The 24,950-nt window shown below is 42.3% G+C and overlaps 1 protein-coding gene across 1 annotated transcript; it reads right to left on the reverse strand.

Moving 5' to 3' along the window:
- Window positions 1–6,977: 6,977 nt before the first annotated feature.
- On the reverse strand, window positions 6,978–21,787 carry LOC140104106 (vitellogenin-A2-like). Its single transcript, XM_072127472.1, has 35 exons — window positions 21,711–21,787; window positions 20,330–20,347; window positions 19,773–19,924; window positions 19,225–19,476; window positions 18,559–18,723; window positions 18,334–18,482; window positions 17,652–17,802; window positions 16,941–17,098; window positions 16,647–16,806; window positions 16,359–16,484; window positions 16,041–16,259; window positions 15,726–15,949; window positions 15,536–15,633; window positions 15,291–15,415; window positions 15,092–15,193; window positions 14,889–15,008; window positions 14,607–14,796; window positions 14,045–14,138; window positions 13,709–13,894; window positions 13,132–13,279; window positions 12,596–12,815; window positions 12,338–12,507; window positions 11,753–12,253; window positions 11,438–11,485; window positions 10,919–11,032; window positions 10,478–10,690; window positions 10,249–10,391; window positions 9,740–9,878; window positions 9,489–9,624; window positions 8,996–9,182; window positions 8,797–8,891; window positions 8,327–8,424; window positions 7,795–7,954; window positions 7,530–7,682; window positions 6,978–7,244 (listed from the first exon to the last, which is right to left on the reverse strand). The coding sequence occupies exons 1-35, from the start codon at window positions 21,748–21,750 to the stop codon at window positions 7,147–7,149; spliced, it is 5,352 nt and encodes a 1,783-aa protein (XP_071983573.1). The 5' UTR covers window positions 21,751–21,787; the 3' UTR covers window positions 6,978–7,146.
- Window positions 21,788–24,950: the final 3,163 nt, after the last annotated feature.

Here is a 24,950-nt window from a genome sequence, read left to right on the forward strand (position 1 = left end):
TGTATTCCTGCGTTCCCGTGTATTCCTGTGTATTCCTGTGTGTTCCCGCTCCTGAGTCCTGTGTTGCCGTGTTACCTGAGTTCCTCCGTGTTGCTGTGTTCCGTGTGCCTGTGTTCCCGTTCCCACCTGCCTGGACCTCCTGTTGCTGACCCCAGACTTGGACCTGATGTTGCATCTCTGCCGCCTGCCCTGACCCTGTGCCTGGACCTGTCTACGAGATTGTCATCCGCTAAGGTACCTCGACCTCGGCTGCCACTGTGGGCTAGTCACACCTGGGAACGACCTAGTGGTATTCTGCCGCAGCAAGTCCAACCCGCTTTGCGGCGGGCTCTGGTGAATACCAGGTGCCGCTAGGCTCCGGTTCTGGGTGTTGGCTAGTTACATCTCCCGCGGTGGTCCAGAGGATCCACTGATCCTAACAGTAAGATCCGGCGATGGATCCCACCGAGGCTCCTTCTCCCAGTCAGCCTGATCTCGCCACCATCGTGATCCACCAGTCCCGGCAGATTGCAGCACAGCGGAATCAGCTAGAGCAAGTCACCGCCATGCTACAACAACTACTTGCTACCCAACATCAGCAACAGTCTCCTGAAGCGGCCGCTGCGACCCCTGCTACCCCGGCTTATCTTCCTGCTGCTGAACCCAGGCTACGCCTCTCTTTGCCCGGCAAGTATGATGGAGATCCCAAGATGTGCAGGGGCTTCATAACCCAGTGCTCCTTGCACATAGAAGTCATGCCGTCGCAATTTGCCACAGAGCGGTCCAAGGTGGCATTTGTCCTCAGCCTTCTTTCCGGGAAAGCCCTGGCCTGGGCTACTCCGCTTTGGGACAGAGATGACCCGGTTGTGTCTAGCCTCACTGCGTTTCTGTCGGAGTTCCGGTCAGTCTTCGAGGAACCAGCACGAGCCTCCTCTGCGGAGTCTGCATTGTTGAACTTGCGTCAGGGCAACTCATCGGTGGGAGAGTACGCAGTTCAATTCCGCACCCTGGCTTCTGAACTTGCTTGGAACGATGCAGCCCTCATCGCTACATTTAAGAAAGGGCTCTCTGCGCAGGTCAAGGACGCACTGGCAGCTCGGGACCTTCCATTCCTCGGCTACATAATTTCTGATAAAGGTTTGCAGATGGATCCTGCCAAGTTATCTGCGGTTCTTCAGTGGCCACGCCCAGTGGGACTGCAAGCTATACAAAGATTTCTGGGCTTTGCTAATTATTATAGACAATTTATCCCACACTTCTCATCTTTGGTCGCGCCGATGGTGGCGCTTACGAAAAAGGGTGCTAATCCCTGTGTCTGGCCACCAGCAGCAGAAGAAGCCGTCACGAAATTAAAAACAGCTTTTTCCTCCGCTTCAGTCCTTACCCGACCGGATACTGAAAAGCCGTTCCTGGTGGAGGTTGATGCCTCCTCCGTGGGTGCTGGGGCAGTCCTTACCCAGAAGGGTCCCATGGGACGAACACTCACTTGTGGTTTCTTCTCCAAAACCTTCTCCTCCGCGGAGAGAAATTATTCCATTGGAGATCGGGAGCTTCTAGCCATCAAGCTGGCTTTGGAAGAGTGGCGTCATCTGCTGGAGGGAGCCCGATTTCCAGTCAGCATTTTCACGGACCACAAAAACCTTCAGTACCTTCAGACGGCTCAGCGTTTGAATCCACGTCAAGCCCGGTGGTCCCTCTTCTTTTCTCGCTTTGACTTCCGAATCCATTTTCGCCCTGCAGAGAAAAACATCAAGGCTGACGCCTTGTCCCCTGCTTCTGATGTTATGGGGGAGGACTCTGCTCCGAGGCATATTGTTCCTCCAGAGAGACTTGTGCTTGCCGCGCCGGTGGACCTCCGGCAGCTGCCTCCCGGCAAGACTTATGTGCGACCTGGTCTCCGAAAGAGGATTCTGACCTGGGGACATTCTTCTCGTGTGGCTGGGCACCCTGGGGTGCAGCGCTCTGTGGCCTTAATTTCCCGATTCTACTGGTGGCCTGATTTGGTCAAGGACGTTCGGGATTTTGTGGGTTCCTGTGCCTCTTGTGCCCGCAACAAGCCTTCACGACTAAAACCTGCTGGTCTTCTGTTGCCATTACCCGTGCCTACTAGCTCATGGTCTCATGTGGCTATGGACTTTGTTACGGATCTACCGCCATCTTCTGGCAACACCGTTATCTGGGTGGTGACTGACCGCTTTTCGAAGATGCCTCACTTTGTCCCTCTACCAGGTTTGCCTTCTGCCAGTCCTGGCAGATTGCAGCACAGCGGAATCAGCTAGAGCAAGTCACCGCCATGCTACAACAACTACTTGCTACCCAACATCAGCAACAGTCTCCTGAAGCGGCCGCTGCGACCCCTGCTACCCCGGCTTATCTTCCTGCTGCTGAACCCAGGCTACGCCTCTCTTTGCCCGGCAAGTATGATGGAGATCCCAAGATGTGCAGGGGCTTCATAACCCAGTGCTCCTTGCACATAGAAGTCATGCCGTCGCAATTTGCCACAGAGCGGTCCAAGGTGGCATTTGTCCTCAGCCTTCTTTCCGGGAAAGCCCTGGACTGGGCTACTCCGCTTTGGGACAGAGATGACCCGGTTGTGTCTAGCCTCACTGCGTTTCTGTCGGAGTTCCGGTCAGTCTTCGAGGAACCAGCACGAGCCTCCTCTGCGGAGTCTGCATTGTTGAACTTGCGTCAGGGCAACTCATCGGTGGGAGAGTACGCAGTTCAATTCCGCACCCTGGCTTCTGAACTTGCTTGGAACGATGCAGCCCTCATCGCTACATTTAAGAAAGGGCTCTCTGCGCAGGTCAAGGACGCACTGGCAGCTCGGGACCTTCCATTCCTCGGCTACATAATTTCTGATAAAGGTTTGCAGATGGATCCTGCCAAGTTATCTGCGGTTCTTCAGTGGCCACGCCCAGTGGGACTGCGAGCTATACAAAGATTTCTGGGCTTTGCTAATTATTATAGACAATTTATCCCACACTTCTCATCTTTGGTCGCGCCGATGGTGGCGCTTACGAAAAAGGGTGCTAATCCCCGTGTCTGGCCACCAGCAGCAGAAGAAGCCTTCACGAAATTAAAAACTGCTTTTTCCTCCGCTTCAGTCCTTACCCGACCGGATACTGAAAAGCCGTTCCTGGTGGAGGTTGATGCCTCCTCAGTGGGTGCTGGGGCAGTCCTTACCCAGAAGGATCCCAGGGGACGAACACTCACTTGTGGTTTCTTCTCCAAAACCTTCTCCTCCGCGGAGAGAAATTATTCCATTGGAGATCGGGAGCTTCTAGCCATCAAGCTGGCTTTGGAAGAGTGGCGTCATCTGCTGGAGGGAGCCCGATTTCCAGTCAGCATTTTCACGGACCACAAAAACCTTCAGTACCTTCAGACGGCTCAGCGTTTGAATCCACGTCAAGCCCGGTGGTCCCTCTTCTTTTCTCGCTTTGACTTCCGAATCCATTTTCGCCCTGCAGAGAAAAACATCAAGGCTGACGCCTTGTCCCGTGCTTCTGATGTTATGGGGGAGGACTCTGCTCCGAGGCATATTGTTCCTCCAGAGAGACTTGTGCTTGCCGCGCCGGTGGACCTCCGGCAGCTGCCTCCCGGCAAGACTTATGTGCGACCTGGTCTCCGGAAGAGGATTCTGACCTGGGGACATTCTTCTTGTGTGGCTGGGCACCCTGGGGTGCAGCGCTCTGTGGCCTTAATTTCCCGATTCTACTGGTGGCCTGATTTGGTCAAGGACGTTCGGGATTTTGTGGGTTCCTGTGCCTCTTGTGCCCGCAACAAGCCTTCACGACTAAAACCTGTTGGTCTTCTGTTGCCGTTACCCGTGCCTACCAGCCCAGGGTCTCATGTGGCTATGGACTTTGTTACGGATCTACCGCCATCTTCTGGCAACACCGTTATCTGGGTGGTGACTGACCGCTTTTCGAAGATGTCTCACTTTGTCCCTCTACCAGGTTTGCCTTCTGCTCCACGTCTCGCCAGCCTCTTCTTCCAGCATATTTTCCGGCTTCATGGTCTCCCTCAGCACATCGTCTCGGATCGAGGAGTTCAGTTTGTGTCCAAATTCTGGAGATCTCTGTGCAACCAGTTGCAGGTGAACTTGGACTTCTCTTCTTCACCCACAGACTAACGGCCAAGTGGAGAGGGTGAATCAGACTTTAGGTTGCTATCTCCGCCACTTCGTCTCTGCCTGTCAGGACGACTGGGCATCTCTTCTACCATGGGCGGAGTACTCTTACAATTCCCTGGACTCTACTTCGGCCGGTTCTGCTCCCTTTTTTATTAACTACGGACTGCATCCTCGGCCTCCTCTTCCGTTACCTACGTCTGCAGATGTTCCTGCTGTGGAGGACCTGGTACATGATCTGAAAGCCATCTGGGAGCAAGTCCACACCTCATTGCTCCGAGCTACAGCCCAGACCAAGCGTCAAGCAGACAAAAGACGCCGACCATTCCCTGTTTTAGCTCCTGGTGACAAGGTCTGGCTGTCCGCCAATTATGTTCGGCTAAAGATCCCGAGCTATAAATTGGGACCTCGGTTCTTGGGTCCATTTGAAATTCTCGGCCGCATCAACCCGGTGGCTTACAAGTTGCGTCTGCCTCCCAGCATGCGCATTCCTAATTCTTTCCACGTTTCTCTCCTTAAGCCAGTCATCTTCAACCGCTTCAACCGACAAATTACTCCTCCTCCGGTACCACAAGCTGATTCCACCGATGTCTTCGAGGTGAAAGAGATCCTGGATACTAAGACTGTGAGAGGTAGGCGGTTGTTTCTGGTAGACTGGAAAGGATTTGGTCCTGGGGAGAGATCCTGGGAGCCAGAGGATAACATACTGGACAAGAGCCTGCTCCAACGTTTTCTCAGGCCCAAGAAGAGGGGGAGGCTGAAGGGGGGGTTACTGTCACGGGTGCTCCCGCGATCCCTGTCACGGATCGCGGGCGCATCCGTGCTCCTTCATGTGCCCCCGCTGCTGCCCGGTCTCACTTACCTCTCCCGGCTCCTGCACTTCCTCATACTGCCGTGCGCGCGCGTCCCCGCCTCCTAGGGCGCGGGCGCGGCTCCTGCCGAAAATTTAAAGGGCCAGCGCACCGCTAATTGGTGCACTGGCTGAACACCTCACCTTTAAGAATCCTGCCTCTTCCTGTGTTCCTTGCCGGATCTTTTTGCCTCATAGCCTTAGAGAAAGCTTCCAAGCGAGTATTCCTGCGTTCCCGTGTATTCCTGTGTATTCCTGTGTGTTCCCGCTCCTGAGTCCTGTGTTGCCGTGTTACCTGAGTTCCTCCGTGTTGCTGTGTTCCGTGTGCCTGTGTTCCCGTTTCCACCTGCCTGGACCTCCTGTTGCTGACCCTGGACTTGGACCTGACGTTGCATCTCTGCCACCTGCCCTGACCCTGTGCCTGGACCTGTCTACGAGATTGTCATCCGCTAAGGTACCTCGACCTCGGCTGCCACCGTGGGCTAGTCACACCTGGGAACGACCTAGTGGTATCCTGCCGCAGCAAGTCCAACCCGCTTTGCGGCGGGCTCTGGTGAATACCAGGTGCCGCTAGGCTCCGGTTCCGGGTGTTGGCTAGTTACATCTCCCGCGGTGGTCCAGAGGATCCACTGATCCTAACACCCCCTTAACCCCATGGATTCCTTATGTACTGCCTTATGTGGGCCCCCCCAGCAGCTATGGGCCCGACACTTGCCCAGATATGCCCAGTGTTGGTGCTGGCCCTGACTTGAATGATGGTATTACATGAGCATTTGAAGAGATTGGATCCAACTGGATCTACAGAATCAAATGTTGAAACATCAGCCGATTCAGACCTGGATCCCCCCACATTTATTTACAGTAGTGTCGCTGTATCCCACCTTTCCTGTGCCACGATGACAGTTCAGGGTTAGATAATAAAACTACTATAGGGATTACGGCAGCACTATACAGAAGGGTACTATAATACCAGCAGGACTTTTTAGGGGGTGTCTGTGCTACAGGAAATTTTAGGGAAGCCAATTACAGCAGCACACATGTATGCTACATTTAAGTTCTTTGCTGCCGGAAGGAAATGGAGAATTGGATACTCCCTATACTGGCAATCAATAGAAGTCCTCAGAGTGGGGAACTTTATTGAGGTAATTGTACAAATGTAAAAGATGCATAAGAATAAGGTAAAACATACTGGCTGGTAACCCTATGCACAAGGATATATGTAGAGAAGAAAAGTAGTCCTTAATGTCACCCTTCGCCTGTGCCTCCAGTTTGTTTGGCCATCTTTTACTAAATTTTAGTCAATCAGACTGTTCCTTTATCAAGTGCAGACTCAGACTGGACCACAGCTAAGCAAGTGCATCACCTGGTGGGCCTTTCGCCAAATAACCAAGCTGTACTTGATACAGACATTCAACATACAGCATCTTATCTTGTGCATTTGATAATATTATTTAATAAACTCCCCGGTTTATTGTTGTGTACTGTAGATGCATCGGGTGACTGCATGAAACATGTATCAGCTATGCGTAGGAAATTTGCATATTGAATATTTGAATGTATCTGTACAATGTTGGGACCCAAGAAGGTGGAAGAAGATTTACTGGTGGGTGCTGGGCATCGCAGTCGGACGCTGTCTAGGGCTTTAGTCGTGGGCCAAAACGGATCGCAAACGGGAAAGTTTGCAGCTTGTTTCGGCCGAGTGGAGATGGTAGTCAGGCAGGGATAGGAGATGCTCTACTGTATAATTTGTTGTGTGGCTGTGTGGCACGGTCACAGGACAGCCTCACCACAATGTGACCTTTCATAAAAGAAGTCAATGGCGGCCATGAGCTAGCCACAGTTTGTACGGATAGCTCAGCGCTGCCATATCCAGTCGTGTGCGTGAGGCTTAAGTGGATCCCATCAGGTTTCTATATTGTGGTCTCATATTGAACCTCTTCGAAACCATTAAGTAGCTCAGTAATTCAAATTTTGAAGTAACATTGAAATGGCATAAATAAAAGTCAAAAGCAAAAAGAATTTGTGGATGCAAATATTTATTGAAAATTTCAGGGTTTAGAAGGAAGAACTATACAGATGGTTTGAAAGTGCGATTGGCTTGATTGGGGCTGACATTACAGCTTGTTCTTTAGTTAGGTTCTAGGTATAAACAGGAAGGGGGGGAGGGGAAGACGCATCATCGTCATCATTAACATTTCAGGGAATCGCAGGAGCAGGAAGTGTGAGCTTCAACTTGCTCTGTGAAGTCTTCGGACTTGTCAAGCAGGGATTCCCCTTCTGCCAGTTCTGAGGACAAAATAGGTGGTTAGAGTTATATCGATATTAGCCAAGCTCCTAGTAGTTAAGCATCTATCAGCTGATTTCTAGAGTATTGTATGGAAAGGACTTATTAAAGGGGCTGAAGGTTGTATATTATTACATAGACAGGTCTACAAAACTTTGTCCCAAATCAGAACTTGATTGATACTTTACAAAGACAATAATACAATAGAATTGTGACCACTGGTCGTGCACCTTAGAGATTGAAACCATATAAGCAGGGTTAGATGTTACTCATAAGTGATGACTTACCAGTAGCTGTGCAGTGGAAACCGACGGACACAGGGGTGGTGGCTAATGGGGTGCAATCTTTAGCGCAGCGGAGAACTGGGTGGATGGAATGACATTTGCTCTCTTCCCTTTCGGGTTTCTCGACCTTCAACCAAGATCGGTGAAGTTTGCAGGCTGTAAAATAAGTAGTTTATTAGATACCACATTATACCACTTTTAATATGACAAACAGGGGACTGCCTTTTCCACTGCTGTCTTCTGTCTAAATTCCCTCTTCAGTACTTACCTCCTGAGCAGGCTTCTTCAGATGGGATCCAAGAATGGCAAAAGCTTTCTTCATCCTTTGCTACTGATCCATCAGGCATCCGGAATTCCTGTTCTGTCTCATCGTCGTGGCGGCCGCAGATACCACAAGTCTGGCCTCTCATCCATACGGCTGTGCGCAGCTGCATAAGAGTTAATGCACATTAGTCGATTATCTACTACTATGGTGGTCTACAAGGAGAAATAACTCTTAACCCAGCTACTAATACATGGTCATCGTGAGTTTAATACTTGACACAAGTCTTTTGAGATCTAGAACAGATATTGTTGTCTAAGGAGATCAACAAAGAGAGACTTGAAGACTTCTAATGTTCTATTACTTGGATCATGTATGACTTGAGTCATAGGATCTCCAGTCTTCATTGGCTTTGAATGGACAACTCTTTGAATGGACTCCATTAGGTCCAGTCATTTGACCACAGATCTATCCAGCTGGTCTATCTGACCGGCTTCCACATTAGATGTCCTAGGTGTAAAAAGTTTGGTCCCTTTACCTCACTTGACTTTCCATCATAAAATAGTCCCTCAATGCCAAAATCTGGTGCAGATAGGACAAGTTTTCCATCTCTCTCTTCAATACGGACAGATGGATCTGAAAGAGATTTTGGAATAATATTTCCTAATAAACATAAAATTGTTATAGTGTTTTTGAGGAGTTAGAGGTTAGTAAAATGTATGACAAGATGTGTTTGTATAGGGTTTATAGTTCTGAATTGTACCCCTTTAAGGATGCTTTTACATCTACATTGTACATAACGAGCAGCAAAACAACTACAACTCAATGGACCCTCAATTAGGAAAAATAAATTGAGACAGCGCCATTGAGCAGACACAGTCGGACCCTCAAAATAGTCAACGGAGACTGTTGGGCACCAGTGGCCTCCACCATGTAGAACACAGTGCATATATTTTTATATAGTGTTGTGTATGTAGATATCACCGTAGGGTAGTTTCTCTGACTTACCTTGGCTAGGCTCATATGGGAGCTTCTCCCTGGAAATTTCGATGCTATTAACCTTCAACTTGGGTTCTCCTGATTTGCTGTACATCTCAATATCACTAGGAAAGTAGAGTTTACCGATAAGTTATTCATTCTGCACACAAAGTTTATATAAAATACAGAATATTCACTCAATGGATCAGTAATCTCAGTCTCTACTTACAATTCTCCAAGCTTAATATTCATGTCCTTGTGTTCTGGATTCTCATGGGAATTCTTGGCCATGACCAGGAACTTGTTCTCCTCGGTACAGTCATGAGCGAGAATGTGGTAGCAGTGTCCGGGCATGGTGTAGTTGTAGCTTACATCATTGAATGTTTTGATCATGTTGTTGGACAGTGTGCAGCTTCCTACAGAAGAAATGGAAATGATGAAGGGTTAGAACTTTAATATACCTAGTCCCTTAGAAGTAATGGTGGACCTGGTGGTAATGGAATTTCCGGGGATTTCTAGAAGATTGTCTCATAAGCTATAAAGGTTGGTGACCACAACGTCTCCTGTTGAAGCCCAAGGGAGCTCACGTGCTTAGGTAGGATCAATGTTGGACTTGATTGAGTAGCAACTCATAGACTAGGTCTCAATCCTGGTTAGTACAGATGGAGGGTGGACCAGGATATACCAGTCTGATGGTGGGTATCATGCATGAATTAACTTACCTTTAAGTCTGTCTGCAATTGAGTTGGGAACCTCAGCAAAGATATTCCAGGTTGGGATCTGCATTTCTGCAGGACGCGCATGCCAGGCGGAAGTGACGGCAACAGGGATAGTCAGGCCTTGGTAGTAGATAGTTGCCTGCATTACAGATCACATTTTAGAGTCTCACTAATGCCAAAATATTATTTCTTCGTAGAATCAGAGGCAAATATTATGTGTAAAGTTCCAAATGGATAATGAATGTGAAGCTTACCGGTGGTGCTTGGAGAACAATGTTCACGGTCCTGGGGTTGGTAAGAGACAGGACGAGCTTGGCTTGTTTTGATGGGTTTCTATGCATGTTTGCGGAGAATCCTAACAGGAGGGCAGCTCCGGGAACATACTGACTGATTCTGAAATTATAAACCAAATTCGCGCCTTTATTTTCTTGTATATTTTTTTTGTATCAAAATACTTAAATAAATATATATATTAACTGATGTCTAAAATTATATAAACTTCTAATAAAGTCTTGAAATGAAAAAAGTTATACCTGTTATATCGGAACATTCCTCAAGATTCTGAAACAGTTTTGCAAGTTTTTCTTTAAGTCTATTACCCTAATAGTGGAGTTTTATGTATATTTATGGCTGGAGCCACATATGCCCCATCCCTTTAAATCTATGTGCTAGAATTTGGGGGGATTGATATGATAAATACATCTACTACAAATATTTGGCTACTTTAAAAGGAGAAGCCAAAAAATATCAAGTCTTCACTTACGCTTTGACTGTAGATCTCAGTTTGGATGGGATTCTTGGCCAGGAAGCCTTCACTCTGAGTGCTGGTTGATTGCCCAATCGTCCAGTTTCGGCCCATGTAGAGATCCTGTACTGTTGACAGTTCTGACCCCATTTCAGTTCAGCCTAGACCATTGTGTTTATTAGGGAGTATTAGATAATACGGAGACACAATGGTATTTTATAGTTATAGCGTCAAGCTTTTAGGTTACCTTGGCTTCATGTTGGCTTTGAACTTGAGCATTGAAGCAAGCTCTCCAGCGACTTTCTCCAGTGATGTCCACCATGTAGGCTTGCACTTTAGGCCTGGATGACAGGTAGTCACTGTATACGATCAGCTGATAACCTTGCTTCTTATTGTCAGCTCTAACAGCCTGAAGGGTGGCCACCAAGCTGGGAGATTTGTGTTCCCCAAGGAATTTGGTCTAAAAAAAGAGAGGAATTTGTTATTCTAGAGTACTAACCCTAAGTATCCCCTGAAAGGCTCCATTACTGTTAAACTCACTAAAACATACCACCATTTTGTTGGAGTCCTAATGCATCCAACATCATGGTGGAAGCCCAAAGATTTGAAGATTTTGAAATAATGCATATTTCTACGATCTTTGAGTTCCTATTTACATTATGTGGTGTTATACTACCATCATACTTACTCGTGACTGGGTTCTACCGGCAGATTGGCTGCTGCTACTACTGCTACTGCTGCTGCTACTGGAGCTAGAGCTGGACTGAGATGCACGGATGCGGCCAGACATGGTCCTGATATTCTAGAATAAGGGAGAACCATATATGTTGGTTACGATGTATTCTGAATATCCAACCTTATTCAGCAAATTACAAAAATATTTGACTTTAAATACACATAAGCGTGAGTCATTATTAAAAAAGTGGCTGTTATCTTTGTCCAAAATTAACATTTTTTTAGTTTATATTTTTTTAAAAATATATTCAATTGTTATAACTCAAATATTTATATAGATATGGTCATTAGGCGTCTGAAGCTAACATAATAAACACAACATATATACAACATGTATAACATGCATAGAAATTCTAGAGACTCAATGGATAAAACGTGCACTAGTGTTCACTAGCGGTACTGCAATTTTTTTGCCACTCATTCAGTTTACAATACCTACTTATTGAAAGGCTAAATCTTACAAAATCTTTACCTGTCTACTGGGTCTTTTAAATCGGAGTTCAAAGATTTCACGATCAGCCTAGAATAAGAAACAAGGACATAGATTTAAAGCAGGCAAAAATATTTTTTTATATTACGTTTTTTAAAGGCTTGCCCAAAAATAGAAAAATGGATCGGCCTTTGTGTCTCGGCACATTGATCCTCCTGTTCACGGTTTGGTATTGCAGTCACCAATTTGAAAAGTGCATTAGCTGCACTTCCAGGCCCTGCCACTGGAGAGGAGTGTCGCTGTTCCAACCCCTTTTTTATAGATCTCATTTGAATGTGTAATATAATATAACAGTACCTGGTCGTTATCAGGATCGCTGACGTAGTGGCCAAGCTTTTGTTGCCTGCGTTTGTTTTGCTGATAACTGTTTTGCTGATGTTTCCTTTGCTGCTGTTGGCTTGAGCTACTGCTGCTGCTGCTGCTGTCACTGCTGTCACTGCTGCTACTGCTGCTGCTGCTGTCGCTGCTGCTACTGCTGCTGCTGCTTTGTGGGTGTCTGTGGCCTCCTCTTCCTTTTCTGTTGCTGCTGTCGCTGCTGCTGCTGCTACTGCTACTGCTGCTGCTGCTGCTGCTACTACTGCTCTGCTTGTGCTTCTGCTGATGTCCTTTGTGTTGCTGTTCTTGCCATGACTGATGTCCTCCGTGTTGTTGCTGGTGGCGTTGTTTAGGCTGAGCGCTGCTGGATGAGCTGCTGCTGCTGCTGCTTGATAGTTGTTTCTGGTTCTTTGCCGCTTCAACAACTTTAGCATCCTGTGTGTCCTTCTTTCTCTTGCGTACGCTCAAGCTCTCGTTTCTTGCCTGTAACATTGTTGAGTAATAAAAATCCATAAATGGGCACCGAAAATCAAGAGAAACATAGTTTGCCCCATCAAACTACATTACCTTGTACTGCTCATCAATTCCAAGAATGGTCCTCAACCTCTTATGGATTTCAGATTCCTCCAGATGTTCACCTTTCTCTCCTAGGTTGGCCAAAGCAACTATTTTTGAGGCTGCTTTGGGTCCGGCAGTAATTTCCAGTTGCAGTTTTTCGATGGCGACATCTTTCTGGACTGTAAAGGTAGAAGACATGAAGGTTACTTGACCTAAAACCTTCAGATAACTCAACTGGCTCTTAGGAAATGGCTGAGGGTCACATACTTGGTTTTGCTGTAAGTTTGATTTCATGTTCTCCAACAATCTGGTAAAACGGGCTATGTCTGCGTCCTCCAGCGTTAGCGGATTTCCGTTTTGTGCAGACCTGTAAATGAACTACAGGAAGCTTGATACACAGACTGGGGAAGCTATAAGATGAATACTGATGTTGTCCGGTCTCTCCAGGATAAGCGTACTTCTTAGCAATAAGTTCTGAAGATCCCTCCTAAAAACAAAAAAATACATATTTATAAAGGATATCGTTGTTGACTATTTTTGAATGTTCTAGTTTTTTTTAAATAAAAAAGATCCTCCGGTGGGACCCTTATAACAAAGAACCCCGAAGGTCTAGCAGAAGACGACCCTATATAGAAATGAGTTTTGCTCTACAGTCTTTTTAGAATTCTCCGAAAACTTTTTTCGAAGACCCAGCTTAGTTGAAGATATGGACCCTGAAACATTTTGCTCTGTTGAGCCCTAGCAGTTAAGACCTGAAATTCTGAACCATTTACTGTATGAAGATTGAGATCTGAAGACCTTACCATCATGCTGGTGGCTTCGGCTGAAGCCTTATCAGATTTTTCGAACTGCTTCTGTAGAATGTTCTGTTCGGCTTCTCTGGGGACAATTGGTGTCTTCTTAAATGCTTCCGGTTCTTCCAAACTTCGGGACACAGCGAACACCTGAGTTCTGACATAAAATAAAATAGATGTTATGAACAAAATATTACTTAATTACATTTTTTTTTACCAAGAATGCATTGATTACAGCAGATCGTTGGGTGCCACAGAAGGAGAACATCATGTGCTTTTTACACCAGAAACTTCTAGTAGGGATTTTTGAGAGTCTAGATCCCTTTTAATGGGGTTGTGCTGTTAGAAGACTGGAGCGAAAAGCATTTTTGCTTTGGAGGACCATACTATACTATACACAGAGATACAATGTAATACTTTGTATCTCCTGTGGAGGTGCTGTAGAAAATTTAAGAACCTGCTGCCAAGTTACTCCACATATTAAAGGATACTGCAGAATTATGTTATAAGCTTAAAGTTGGGGAGCTCCTTTCATTTGAATTCTGCTATATTTCGATAAGACCTCCTAAGACTGTTTTTTCATTACCTTGCGGTTATGAGATCATTTTCCTGCTGCAGTGGTTGAGATTCGATCTTGATGTTCTTCTCTTTGGCGTCTATCTTTGCAGTGAATTTTACAGGGGTGTTGGCTTGAACTTTTGCTTGCAATTCAATAGCGGATTGTACCATATGTGTGTTGATGCCCATGGTTGCCACTGTGTGCACTGCAAAACTGAAAGCACAAATATGTGATTTAAAATATGACTTTATTTCATTTGTATTTTTCTAGGATAAATCGAGACGAGATGGAGGCTTTTCTGATATTACCTCAATTTTTATATAAGATGGGGTAAAAAAGTAATGTTAAAAACTTTGTGCAAACCTGGGGGTAACATCAGCAATGAGTTGGATATTGGATTGCAAGAGTTGAGCAATACTCAGGTCACTTGATGGTGTTGGGTTTGCCTTCATATCAACTGAAAAACATAATGCAATATTCCTTTAATGACACAACACAGTTGGAAGACATAGATAACACTAGTATAGTATATGATATCCTTGATAGACAAATCCACATTGTGTAATCCAGTTATTCCCCAGTAATGTTCCTTGGAATTCTGAGGTTCCGAAGGACCTGGTTGTGGGTTCCTCAGAATAAATAGGTTTTACATTTAGGTTTTAAGCCACCTTGACCAAATCAAGTCTAATCTTCAATATGATGCATATAAGTCAGCAAACTAAGATGTTCTTCAAGAACAAGCTCTTAAATAATATAATGTTACATGAAGATGTTGAAGGAAAACAAGAAAGAAGATGGTGCTGGGCACCAAGATAAATGGATAGAGACTAATAACCAAAACTCAAGGAGGAAAACTTGTGTTCATACAGTGATGTGGACACCAGTATCTAGTCACAGAATCTATAGGGAAAGTGATTTATCTTACGGTTGACAGCAGCATTGGCGACAGCGGCTGCGTGGATACTCAGCTCAAGGGGCAGACCCATGGAAGTGGGTTGAATATGTCTAACTTCAGCTAACAGAGCAGGCTGAGCCCATTGTCCTACAAGCCCATGAAGAAGATGCTGTATAGTTCTCTTAACCAGAGAATGCTGGGAAGTTGGCTCAGTCAGAACCTAAAAACATTATAGTAAAAAAAAACAAAATCACTTGTGGAAAATGAAAAATGTTGGGTGAATAGGGCAGGTCATTTAATAAACAATCTTACCCTGATAGCGTTTTGGATGGTTTCCTTGGTGGCGTCATTGTACAATACTTCTTGGCCGAACACCTTTACATATGATGAGACTAGAGGCACCTCAGATGGGATAGATTTGAATGCGTACAGCTAATTAAGAAAAAAATAATTAAGAATTCATTTATTTCTTAGATAGGATCATCGTTACAACTCCATACATCTCCAATACTCACCGCTCTGATGATCTTTATAATGTTTCTCGGCATGGAATACCGATTTAATGGAATGTTCTGTTTACGGAGAACTTCTTGGAGACCTTCAGTGCGGATGGCAAACTGAAATGTGGTGTACGTTTATATCAGTGTAAATGTAATAGAGGTGTTATGTATTCAAAAATATAAGGAAGCAAGGGTAGAATCTGCTTTCAATTACCTCGATTAGATCGGAGGTTGCACCAGAAAAGTATCCGCGGAGTTGGACCATGATGAAAGCTGGCATTAAGGTGGTAGGATTGTTCATGAGAATGACTTTGACAGAGGCTCCAGACATCAAACCGTCTACAGAATAAGATATATTAGTATAATAATATATGGACCGCCATATTGCACCATGCTACATGGTAGGTGATTAGTACTAATCTATTGTTAGCTACTTCTGCTCCACTTATAAAGACTTACAGTTGAAGGTGTCTAGGTTGATCACTTTGCTGTAGCGCATGCTCAGTTTGTCGAGTTCTGGGTTGAGCAGCTTGACAGCAAGGTTGCAAGCAGTGTTCCTACAGTAAAATAAGTTGGGTTAGGGAGAAATATGTAAAATACTAAATGTGTTTACAGTCTTTATCATTGGTTGCAGTAAGTTTACACTTACACCTCGTGGAATTCTGGGACTGAGGCTTTGGTCAAGGATTTCATGTGAGAGTAGACAAGGCTAGCCAACTGCAAGTTAACTTTGGCCTCCTTCTTGATGATCTGAGCCATGAGGGTCACAGTGGCAGCAGGTGGTCTGATTTCCAAGATGGTGACAGCAGCTGCCATACGGACCTGGGTGTGGGCAGCTTGATTCATAAAGACATTGAGCAGAATTTCTTGAACCTAAATAGAAAACAGTGATTTTTAGGATGCTGGTTATATATTGCATCATGTTGTACTAACTAAATGATGGATCCTATTAAAAGCCACTTACTCTCTTGGGTTCATCCTTGGCAATGTTCCTGAGGGCCAGCACAGCATCTACTTTAACTCTAACAGGGAGCTGGGAGGCGCTAGAGGAGTATCCTGGCAAGAATTTCAGAATACGCTTAATGCTTACAACTTGTCCAGCGTTACTCAAAGCCTTCAGTGCCAGGATGATTTCTTCAGGGCGAGCTTTGTTGGCGGCTTCAGCAGCAAAATCATGGAGGAGCTAAAAAATATTATCATTGGTTGATATGGGTTGGTTTTGGAAAACTGACCAAAACCCATTACATATAAGACATCCCAACTAACAAGGTTAATCACTCACCTGAAGAGCTGACTCTGGACATGCTGGAATGTTGGCACAGTATTTGTTCACCAGTGTACCAAAAGATAACATGGCAGCCTTGCGAAGTCTTTGAGAATTCTGGACTCTGGAATCTTGCACCAGATCCTGTTTAGAAAAAACAAATACTTATAGAATTTATGATACATTTATACATTTTGACAGCAGGTCAATAACCTGGTCATGGATGGTCATGGATACATTGACTGGATTCTAATTTTTTTTAATAATATGTAAAATCTTTGAAGGAAAGTATATACATAGACTTACAGCTGCAACCTGAAGAGAACTCTGGCTGGCCCGAGTATGCAACATGGCCAAAGTGATAGATTCGGCTGCCTCCTGGGTGCTCAGGTTCGGAATATTGCGCCTAACAACTTTAAGAGATTCAGCTGAACCAATGAGAGGGATTGCCTTGTTTATCCATTGCCTAAAATACATAACCATAACATTTTAGTAACAGCATCAAATGGAAGACACGATACTACAGCAAAAAATGAGGAACCTTTAAGTAGTATTATTTAAAGGTAATCTAAAGACCCTTAGATTGTCATGAAATGTTACCTGTACAGAGGTCTATCAGCATACTGCTTGAAGACCGCCTGGATGTTATCGGGGTTGGTGTCTCGCAGGAGCTGGACCAATTGCAGGAATTTAGCAGGAGCATCTGCCTGTACCTCTTGCTGGTTGTTCTGGACCAAGTGTTGTAGAGTGTCTGAGATCTGAAAGAAATATGTAAAACATTATTTTTCCAGCTTATCTTGTGTTACGTAAGATCACAGTGAGATGTATGTTCTACATACTAAGAATAGAGTTACAGTTGTGGGTTCCCTTCAAGATCTTCATAGTCTCCCCTGTGAATGAGGTTGACTGTAAACTTTAGATGGTCAGTTTTTTCCTTCCGACCCCCAATACAATATTCATGTAGAGTAGACGCTATTAAAGAAGTCGAGCAATGGGTTTTCTCCTTTGACAACTCATTTGATGGTCAGCAAATTCAGCTGAAACTAGTAGGTTTAATATTGAATGTGGTGGACCAGTTTACCTATGACTTAAAGTTCTAGATTTCCAATGATTGTAGGGTTCTACTCTTACCCATGACTCAGGGTTGTAGCTTCTACCATTAATTTAGGCATGTTTCTAATCTCTGGCCATGTGTTTCAATTTCCATGTAACTCTATAACCATAGTTCTAGGCACACATAACACCTGGTTATACTCCCCACCTGAAAGTTCTAAGTTCTAGTCTATGTTCTAAGGAAGCTTAGCAGATTACCTGAGAATCCAGATTCTTGGCTCTCAACAAGTGCATTGGCATCTGGAAAATTTCAGAACCAAATTTATATAACAGTCCTCCGCGATTTTCAAGTTGACCACGGGGCTCATTCACTCGGCTGGACTTGATCTGTTTTAAGGTGAGGATTTGTCTGCAGATGGAACAAAATATGTTGTTTACTTGCCCTGGTGTTGGGCAAAGTGCCTGATTATAAAGATTTTTTTTGTATATTTTTGTATATTAGTATTGGGAAGTCTTGGTCTTCTTAGCGAGCTGGATCATTAGGCGCGGCTGAACAGCTCCCTTTTACATGTTTAATAGGGAGCCGCAGTCCAGTCAGTCACCCCACAGCAATTTTTACCCGATTGTGTCGTGTTAAAGGAGTGTGGTGAGCCGGTTAAGGGCGGGGTTAAGTGAGCCAACTCCTGTTGTTCACTTAAAAGAGCTGACTCTTAAAAAGACACATCACTATTGTATATATGTAATCAAATTCCATGTTATTGCTAGTCCAGAATAAAAATATCATGCATTATACAATGTACAAGATCACCATGTGCCAACATTAAAATATGTTATGACCCTCAAATCCTTGAAGATTCAGTTCTCCGTGGTGAAAATTACACCGTCCCCCAATATATCCATGTCATTACCTATGAGGATAGTGCTATAGATTATAATGTACCTGACTTCTGTGTTTAATGCTCCTTGAAGTTCAAATAAAGGAGTGTACTGGAAGACTTCCTTGGCCTTAACTTCCTCGATGACGGGTCCTTGGGCCTTATTCCTAATTTTGTAGGTGGCTGTAAGCATTCCACGCAACGGCTTGGATTTCTGAAAACAGTCTCACAAATAAGTATCTGGAGATACCAAACCAAAAATTACATGTACTCGATGAATTCACATTTACCTGTTGGCATGCTCTGCAGGGCTCTAGGAAGGTCATTCCAATTCTTTTTACTGCACGATCTTGACACTTTTCAAGGTCCCGGGATTTGATTACAATGAAAGAATTGTCCTTCTTGTCATCGTCTTGGATCAAATATCTTGTTAGACACTTTCCTGAGATACAATCCTATAAGAGGAAAAGCGAGAATTCTGTGAATAATAATCCTCTGGTTGAGATCAGGGAAAATGCATAGGTTGAGTTTATAGGCCAAAAGAGGTCCAATACCTAGAGGTGACTACATTTTCTTGATTAGTATCTACATGACCGCTAGGGTTATAGTCAATGATAAGGCTAAGGTTGTTGGGCCAACCAAGAAATTTGGACTCTAGTCTAACCCCAAGGACCTAGTCTTCATATAACCCCCTAGAACAGTCACATAAAGCAGAGGAGGTCATCGATGACCATGCCCTCTTCACTGAAGTCTATAGCTAGATAGGATCACCTAACACCTATAGAAAGGATGGTTGGTGGAAGCCCCCTCACTCTCCAAGGTGGTGAAGGACACAAGAACCATTTGGCACAGGAAAGCCTAGCTCGATCTAAAGGCCTACTTCCATAAACCTTCTTGACAATTTAAGCAGAAATTGAGAAATGGTAATATGAATTAAAAAAACTTGTTCTACAAACCTCCTGCAAGTCGTAAACATTCTGGGATTGTCTAATATGGAGTTGCAACAGATTGATAAGTCCTCTGATGATGTTGACAACGAAACTTGAGACACCCTCTGCAGCAAACACATCACCAACCCAGCCATTATGGTACTCAAACTTAAAGGGATGCTTGATCTGTTCTGCAATGGCTTGGGACAGTTTAGTGGATCGAGTGAAAGGATCTCTTGGCCATTGACCATGATATTCCTTGACGTCGACTTTGTTAACCTGTAAGGACACATTGGTTAAAGAAGGTAGATTTAACACAAATAGTCTTATTCTATTCTCCCGAACCAAGAAATAATTTTACTTTTATCATATTAGGGTCCTAAGGCCTGTGCTTTAAGGCCAAACTCATACGTTTTACTTTTCAGATACTAATCAGGTTCCTCCAGAAAGAGGAAAGTTCTCATATGAGCTATTTAGGGAAGAGCTAATTTGCATACTTCTACCCATGAAGTATTGCCTTTAAGTAACTCGCCTTACTCTCTCTAAAGAGGATCAGTACCCCAGCGCATAGTTACCATCAGGATGAATGTTTTTTGAGCATAGCCACTGATCTCAACCTCGAGGTCCAGCTTAAGTCCAGCCTTTGACAAGCCATTATCTGGCAATCCGCTCACAGTGATACCTTCATAGTTGTACACATAGCTCTTGGTTGGGTTTAAAAGTTGTTCTATAAATGAATAACAAATCATTTTACCAAATATTGCACAAATATGTAGAGGTTTATTAGATGATTGTTGGACAATTTTGATTTAAAGGTTAGTAGTTACTCTTAAAGGGATCTTCTAAATTACATATCCCATTTACAGTCAAATCATGAAGTCCTCAGAGAACATTTACTAAGATTGTCCTTTGCTCTGGGGACCCAATATTTTAATTTAAAGCAAAGACAACAGAGTAGTTACTCAATGGGAACTCAATTTCTCCTGTAGTGGTGTTAAAAAGGGAAATTGAATATTTGCCATCTGGTTAAAAAATTTACAAATTTTGGAGATATTTATCATTGCCTTTAATTTTAAGCTCCAGTTGAAATGACTATGAGGGAGGTTAAAAAAAAAGGACAAAAAATACTTACGGTTTTGCGAATCGCTACCTATTGAATTGAGGGAAAGAGGTGAAAGAATGAAATTATTAAATTTTTACACAGCAAATAATACAAGCATAGGATGTTCTATACAGTATATTCTAAATATTTACTTTAAAATTATCAAAATAAAATATAAAAAAATATGATATTTAAATATAAAAAATACAATTTACAACTATCTCTAAGAAAATATTGAATATTCTATCAAATTGAGCTATATCAAGTTTTCAATATTTTAAATATAAAAAATAGAATTTACAACTATCTCTATGAAAATTTTGAATATTCTTTAACATTGAGCTATATCAAGTTTTCAATATTTTAAATATAAAAAAAAATAGAATTTACAACTATCTTTAAGAAAATATTGAATATTCTATCAAATTGAGCTATATCAAGTTTTCAATATTTTAAATACAAAAAATTAGAATTTACAACTATCTCTAAGAAAATTTTGAATATTCTATAACATTGAGCTATATCAATTTTTCAATATTTTAAATATAAAAGAATAGAATTTACAACTATCTCTAAGAAAATTTTGAATATTCTATCAAATTGAGCTATATCAAGTTTTCAATATTTTAAATTTAAAAAAATAGAATTTTTAACTATATCTAAGAAAATATTGAATATTCTATAATATTGAGCTATATCAAGTTTTCAATATTTTAAATACAAAAAATTAGAATTTACAACTATCTCTAAGAAAATTTTGAATATTCTATAACATTGAGCTATATCAAGTTTTCAATATTTTAAATTAAAAAATTAGAATTTACAACTATCTCTAAGAAAATTTTGAATATTCTATATCATTGAGCTATATCAAGTTTTCAATATTTTAAATAAAAAAAATTAGAATTTACAACTATCTCTAAGAAAATTTTGAATATTCTATAACATTGAGCTATATCAATTTTTCAATATTTTAAATATAAAAGAATAGAATTTACAACTATCTCTAAGAAAATTTTGAATATTCTATCAAATTGAGCTATATCAAGTTTTCAATATTTTAAATTTAAAAAAATAGAATTTTTAACTATATCTAAGAAAATATTGAATATTCTATAATATTGAGCTATATCAAGTTTTCAATATTTTAAGTACAAAAAATTAGAATTTACAACTATCTCTAAGAAAATTTTGAATATTCTATAACATTGAGCTATATCAAGTTTTCAATATTTTAAATAAAAAAAATTAGAATTTACAACTATCTCTAAGAAAATTTTTAATATTCTATAACATTGAGCTATATCAAGTTTTCAATATTTGAAATATAAAAAAATAGAATTTACAACTATCTCTAAGAAAATATTGAATATTCTATCAAATTTCAGCTATATCAAGTTTGGCCACTTACTCGCTAGAGCGAGCAGTAGTGCTAGGATGATTCCCCTCATGACGATGGTGAATACCAAACCATCACCAGCCTGGAGTATTTATACCCAAAAATTCTAAAAAAACCTCATCCTGGCAATGATCACCTCTGGTAAATGATTGACTTTCTTCCAATGATTCCAGCCATGCTTGCCAGGATCATTTCTAATCATATAAAATATATTTGTGATCCAAGAGCTGGAAATTATATCCTTATATTAGACAAATACAAGAACATACAGATATTTTTTTAAAGTATTAATTACGATTATTGTTAGATTTTGTGTTTTTTTTAAATTAATTTTTTTATTTCGATTGAATGGTAAGGGAGATGGTTAATCATTGGGCAGGTCAGGATGACTTTGTTTGCTCTTGGTCGCAGTGGCTGAATGGATTGCATCCAGTCTCACTGATAAGAATTTTAAAATCATATTGCCAAAAAAGTTTCCAAAATAATTCTAATTTTATTTCTTTTTGTTTCTAGAAAAAGCTGTCTTGTACCCGGACCCTAATGAGAATGTAAAATGCATAAAGTCTATATTATTCATTTATAGGGCTTCAGTCACATATGTCATTACAGACGGTCCCCTACTTAAGAACATCCGACTTACAGATGGCCCCTAATTACAAACAGACCTCTGGATGTTGGTAACTTACTGTGGTTTAGCCCTAGGCTACAATAATCAGCTGTAACAGTTATCAGAGGCGTCTGTAATTTAGATTTATTGTTAATCCTGCTTCTTATGACAATCCAACTTTTTTAAAATTCAGTTGTCACAGAGACCAAAAAAAATTTGTCTGGAGTTACAATTATAAAATATACAGTTTTGACTTACATACAAATTCAACTTAAGAACAAACCTACAGAAACTATCCTGTACGTAACCCAGGGACTGCCTGTACAGTGAAACCTCTTTGAGCAGACCACACAATTTTGCACAGAAAAATGGCCTTTAAAGGAAATCTACCACCAGGATCAAGGATTGTAAACCAAGCACACTTACCTTCTGGTGTGTGCCCTCTGTAGCAGGATCCGTTATGCATTTAGCATCTTATGCTCTTGTTTTTACATAAAAAGGCTTTAAAAAATGTGCAAATGAACCTGAGGGGCTCTGGGCTGCATAGCTGTTAATAGAACCCGCGGCCTCTCAGACTCATTTGCATAATTTTAAAGCCTTTTTTGTATAAACAAGGGCAAAAGAATCTAAAAGAAGAGAGGATCCTGCCATAGGGGGCACACACCTGCATGTAAGTGTACTTGGTTTATAATCCTTCTTCCTGGTGGTAGATTTCCTTTAAATGAGTTTTCTGCTTATAGGAGTACAGCTTCTATAGAGTATAATTGAGATAAAAATTAGGTAATGAAAAAAACTGTCTTTTAGTGATGTCTGTTCAAATGGGTGGTCATCTGGAGAGGTTTAACTGAAATTTAATTTATTAAAAAGCAAGTTAGAAAAAATTAAGAGGATAATTATCCTTAGGTCGGCTTCTTGCACCAATTTTCTTTAGAGGGGCTTTGTGTAAGTGAGATTTATCATAGTGGCTTAGACTGCTTGATAAATGTGTCACACGTGGTGGTAATGTCTGCAGTGGATTTGAGACTTTGGGGGTCATTTACTAAGGGACCGATTAGCGTTTTTGTGACGGGTTAACCGAATTTTTCTGTTTTGCGCCGATTTTCCCTGTATTGCCCCGGGATTTCGCCGCACGTGATCGGATTGTGGCACCGGCGTGCACGCGACGGAATTTGGGCGGTGTGGCCGTACGAAAACCCGATGGATTCGGAGAAACATTTTAAAAAAAAAGTGTTGCGGGACACGCGCTTACCTTCACCCGGCAATGGATCGTGCACTCCTCGGCGGACTTCAGCGTCCTGGTGGACGTCGGAGGAACTGCCTTAGTGAATCACCGGAAGACCCGAATGCACCGCAGAGAACGCGCCGCTGGATCGCGAATGGACCGGGTAAGTAAATCTGCCCCTTTGTTGCAAAAACGGTTACAATTTTTGTGCAACTGATTCCTAAGTATTTCATATGTCAGGAGGGAACTGGAGTGAATTGTACCCCTGCATGGCTGCCATAAGGAGAACTCTTACTTCTATATCGTAGTCAAAAGCCTCTCACTCCGCCAAACCAGTTCCCTACACTGTACTGATGAGAAGCAACTACATCGAAACAGCTCTGTCTACAGTTGTTCCTTCTGGAATAGATCTACTGGTTTGGCTTTAATCTCACATCATGTCATTAGGCTTCCTGAAAGTCATGTATGATGGTAAGGGGGCTGCCTTAAAAGTTAGCCTTAATTGTGCAACTTTTTGACACGTTGCGCTTCTTATATCTGTGTACGGAGTCACTTGATAAATCTGGCATAAGTAGACAGTTGCCAAATGTTGCACAAAAGTTGCAAATTTGTACCCCAGCCACATTTATTTAACTACAATGAGTAGTTCCTACCTAAAAGTTTAAAAATATGTTAAAATTTAATTAAAAAAAGGAAAAGTTTTAAAAGATTCTAGCGACTTGATTCTTCACATTCATCCTTATTTCTCTGTCTTGGAGTTACACATAGTTTTGCAATTTTTGCAAAGCAGTTATGCTAAAATATGATTTAATATTATTTACAATATGATTTAAAAGAGAATTCTGGGGCACATGTTCTGGCACCATTGGGCATCCATTGGGTTCCTTGTGGGTTTGCCCGACAGAAACCTACAGTGGAGTCAGTCACCTAGCATAGTACAGGCGGTCTCCTACTTTAGGACACCCGACTTACAGACAACCCATAGTTACAGATGGGCTCCTCTTCCCACTGTGACCTCTGGTGACCTCTCTGGATGTTACTATAGTCCCAGGCTGTAATGATCAGCTGTAATGTGTCTGTAATGAAGCTTTATTGATCATCCTTGGTCCCATTACAGCAAAAAATTTTGAAACTCCACTCGTCACTGGGGCAAAAAAATTTTTTTGTCCAGATCTACAATGATAAAATATACAGTTTCGACTTACATACAAATTCAACTTAAGAACAAACCTATGGAACGTATCTTGTACATAACCCAGGGACTGCCTGTATATAGGAAACTCCATCCATAGTGTAAAAAACTGTCTTGCTTTATGCACTGTTTTTCTGAAAGCTTTTTGACAGTTTTTTCTCCATCCGATGTTATTTGTAAGACTATCTTTCGCACTTTTTGCATATTTGTTTCCATGTCAAAACTAAAAGC

Source organism: Engystomops pustulosus, chromosome 10 (genome assembly GCF_040894005.1).
Source record: "Engystomops pustulosus chromosome 10, aEngPut4.maternal, whole genome shotgun sequence".
In the NCBI taxonomy this organism is placed as follows: Eukaryota; Metazoa; Chordata; class Amphibia; order Anura; family Leptodactylidae; genus Engystomops; species Engystomops pustulosus.

Bases quoted from the DNA above. Each gene is read 5' to 3' on its own strand.
- LOC140104106 (XM_072127472.1), bottom strand. From the start codon at position 21,750: ATGAGGGGAATCATCCTAGCACTACTGCTCGCTCTAGCGA. The intron at 12,254-12,337 runs GTAATGTAGTTT...ACAATGTTACAG, and splicing joins GAATTGATGAGCAGTACAAG to GCAAGAAACGAGAGCTTGAG. The intron at 7,955-8,326 runs GTAAAGGGACCA...ACTCTTATGCAG, and splicing joins ATGATGGAAAGTCAAGTGAG to CTGCGCACAGCCGTATGGAT.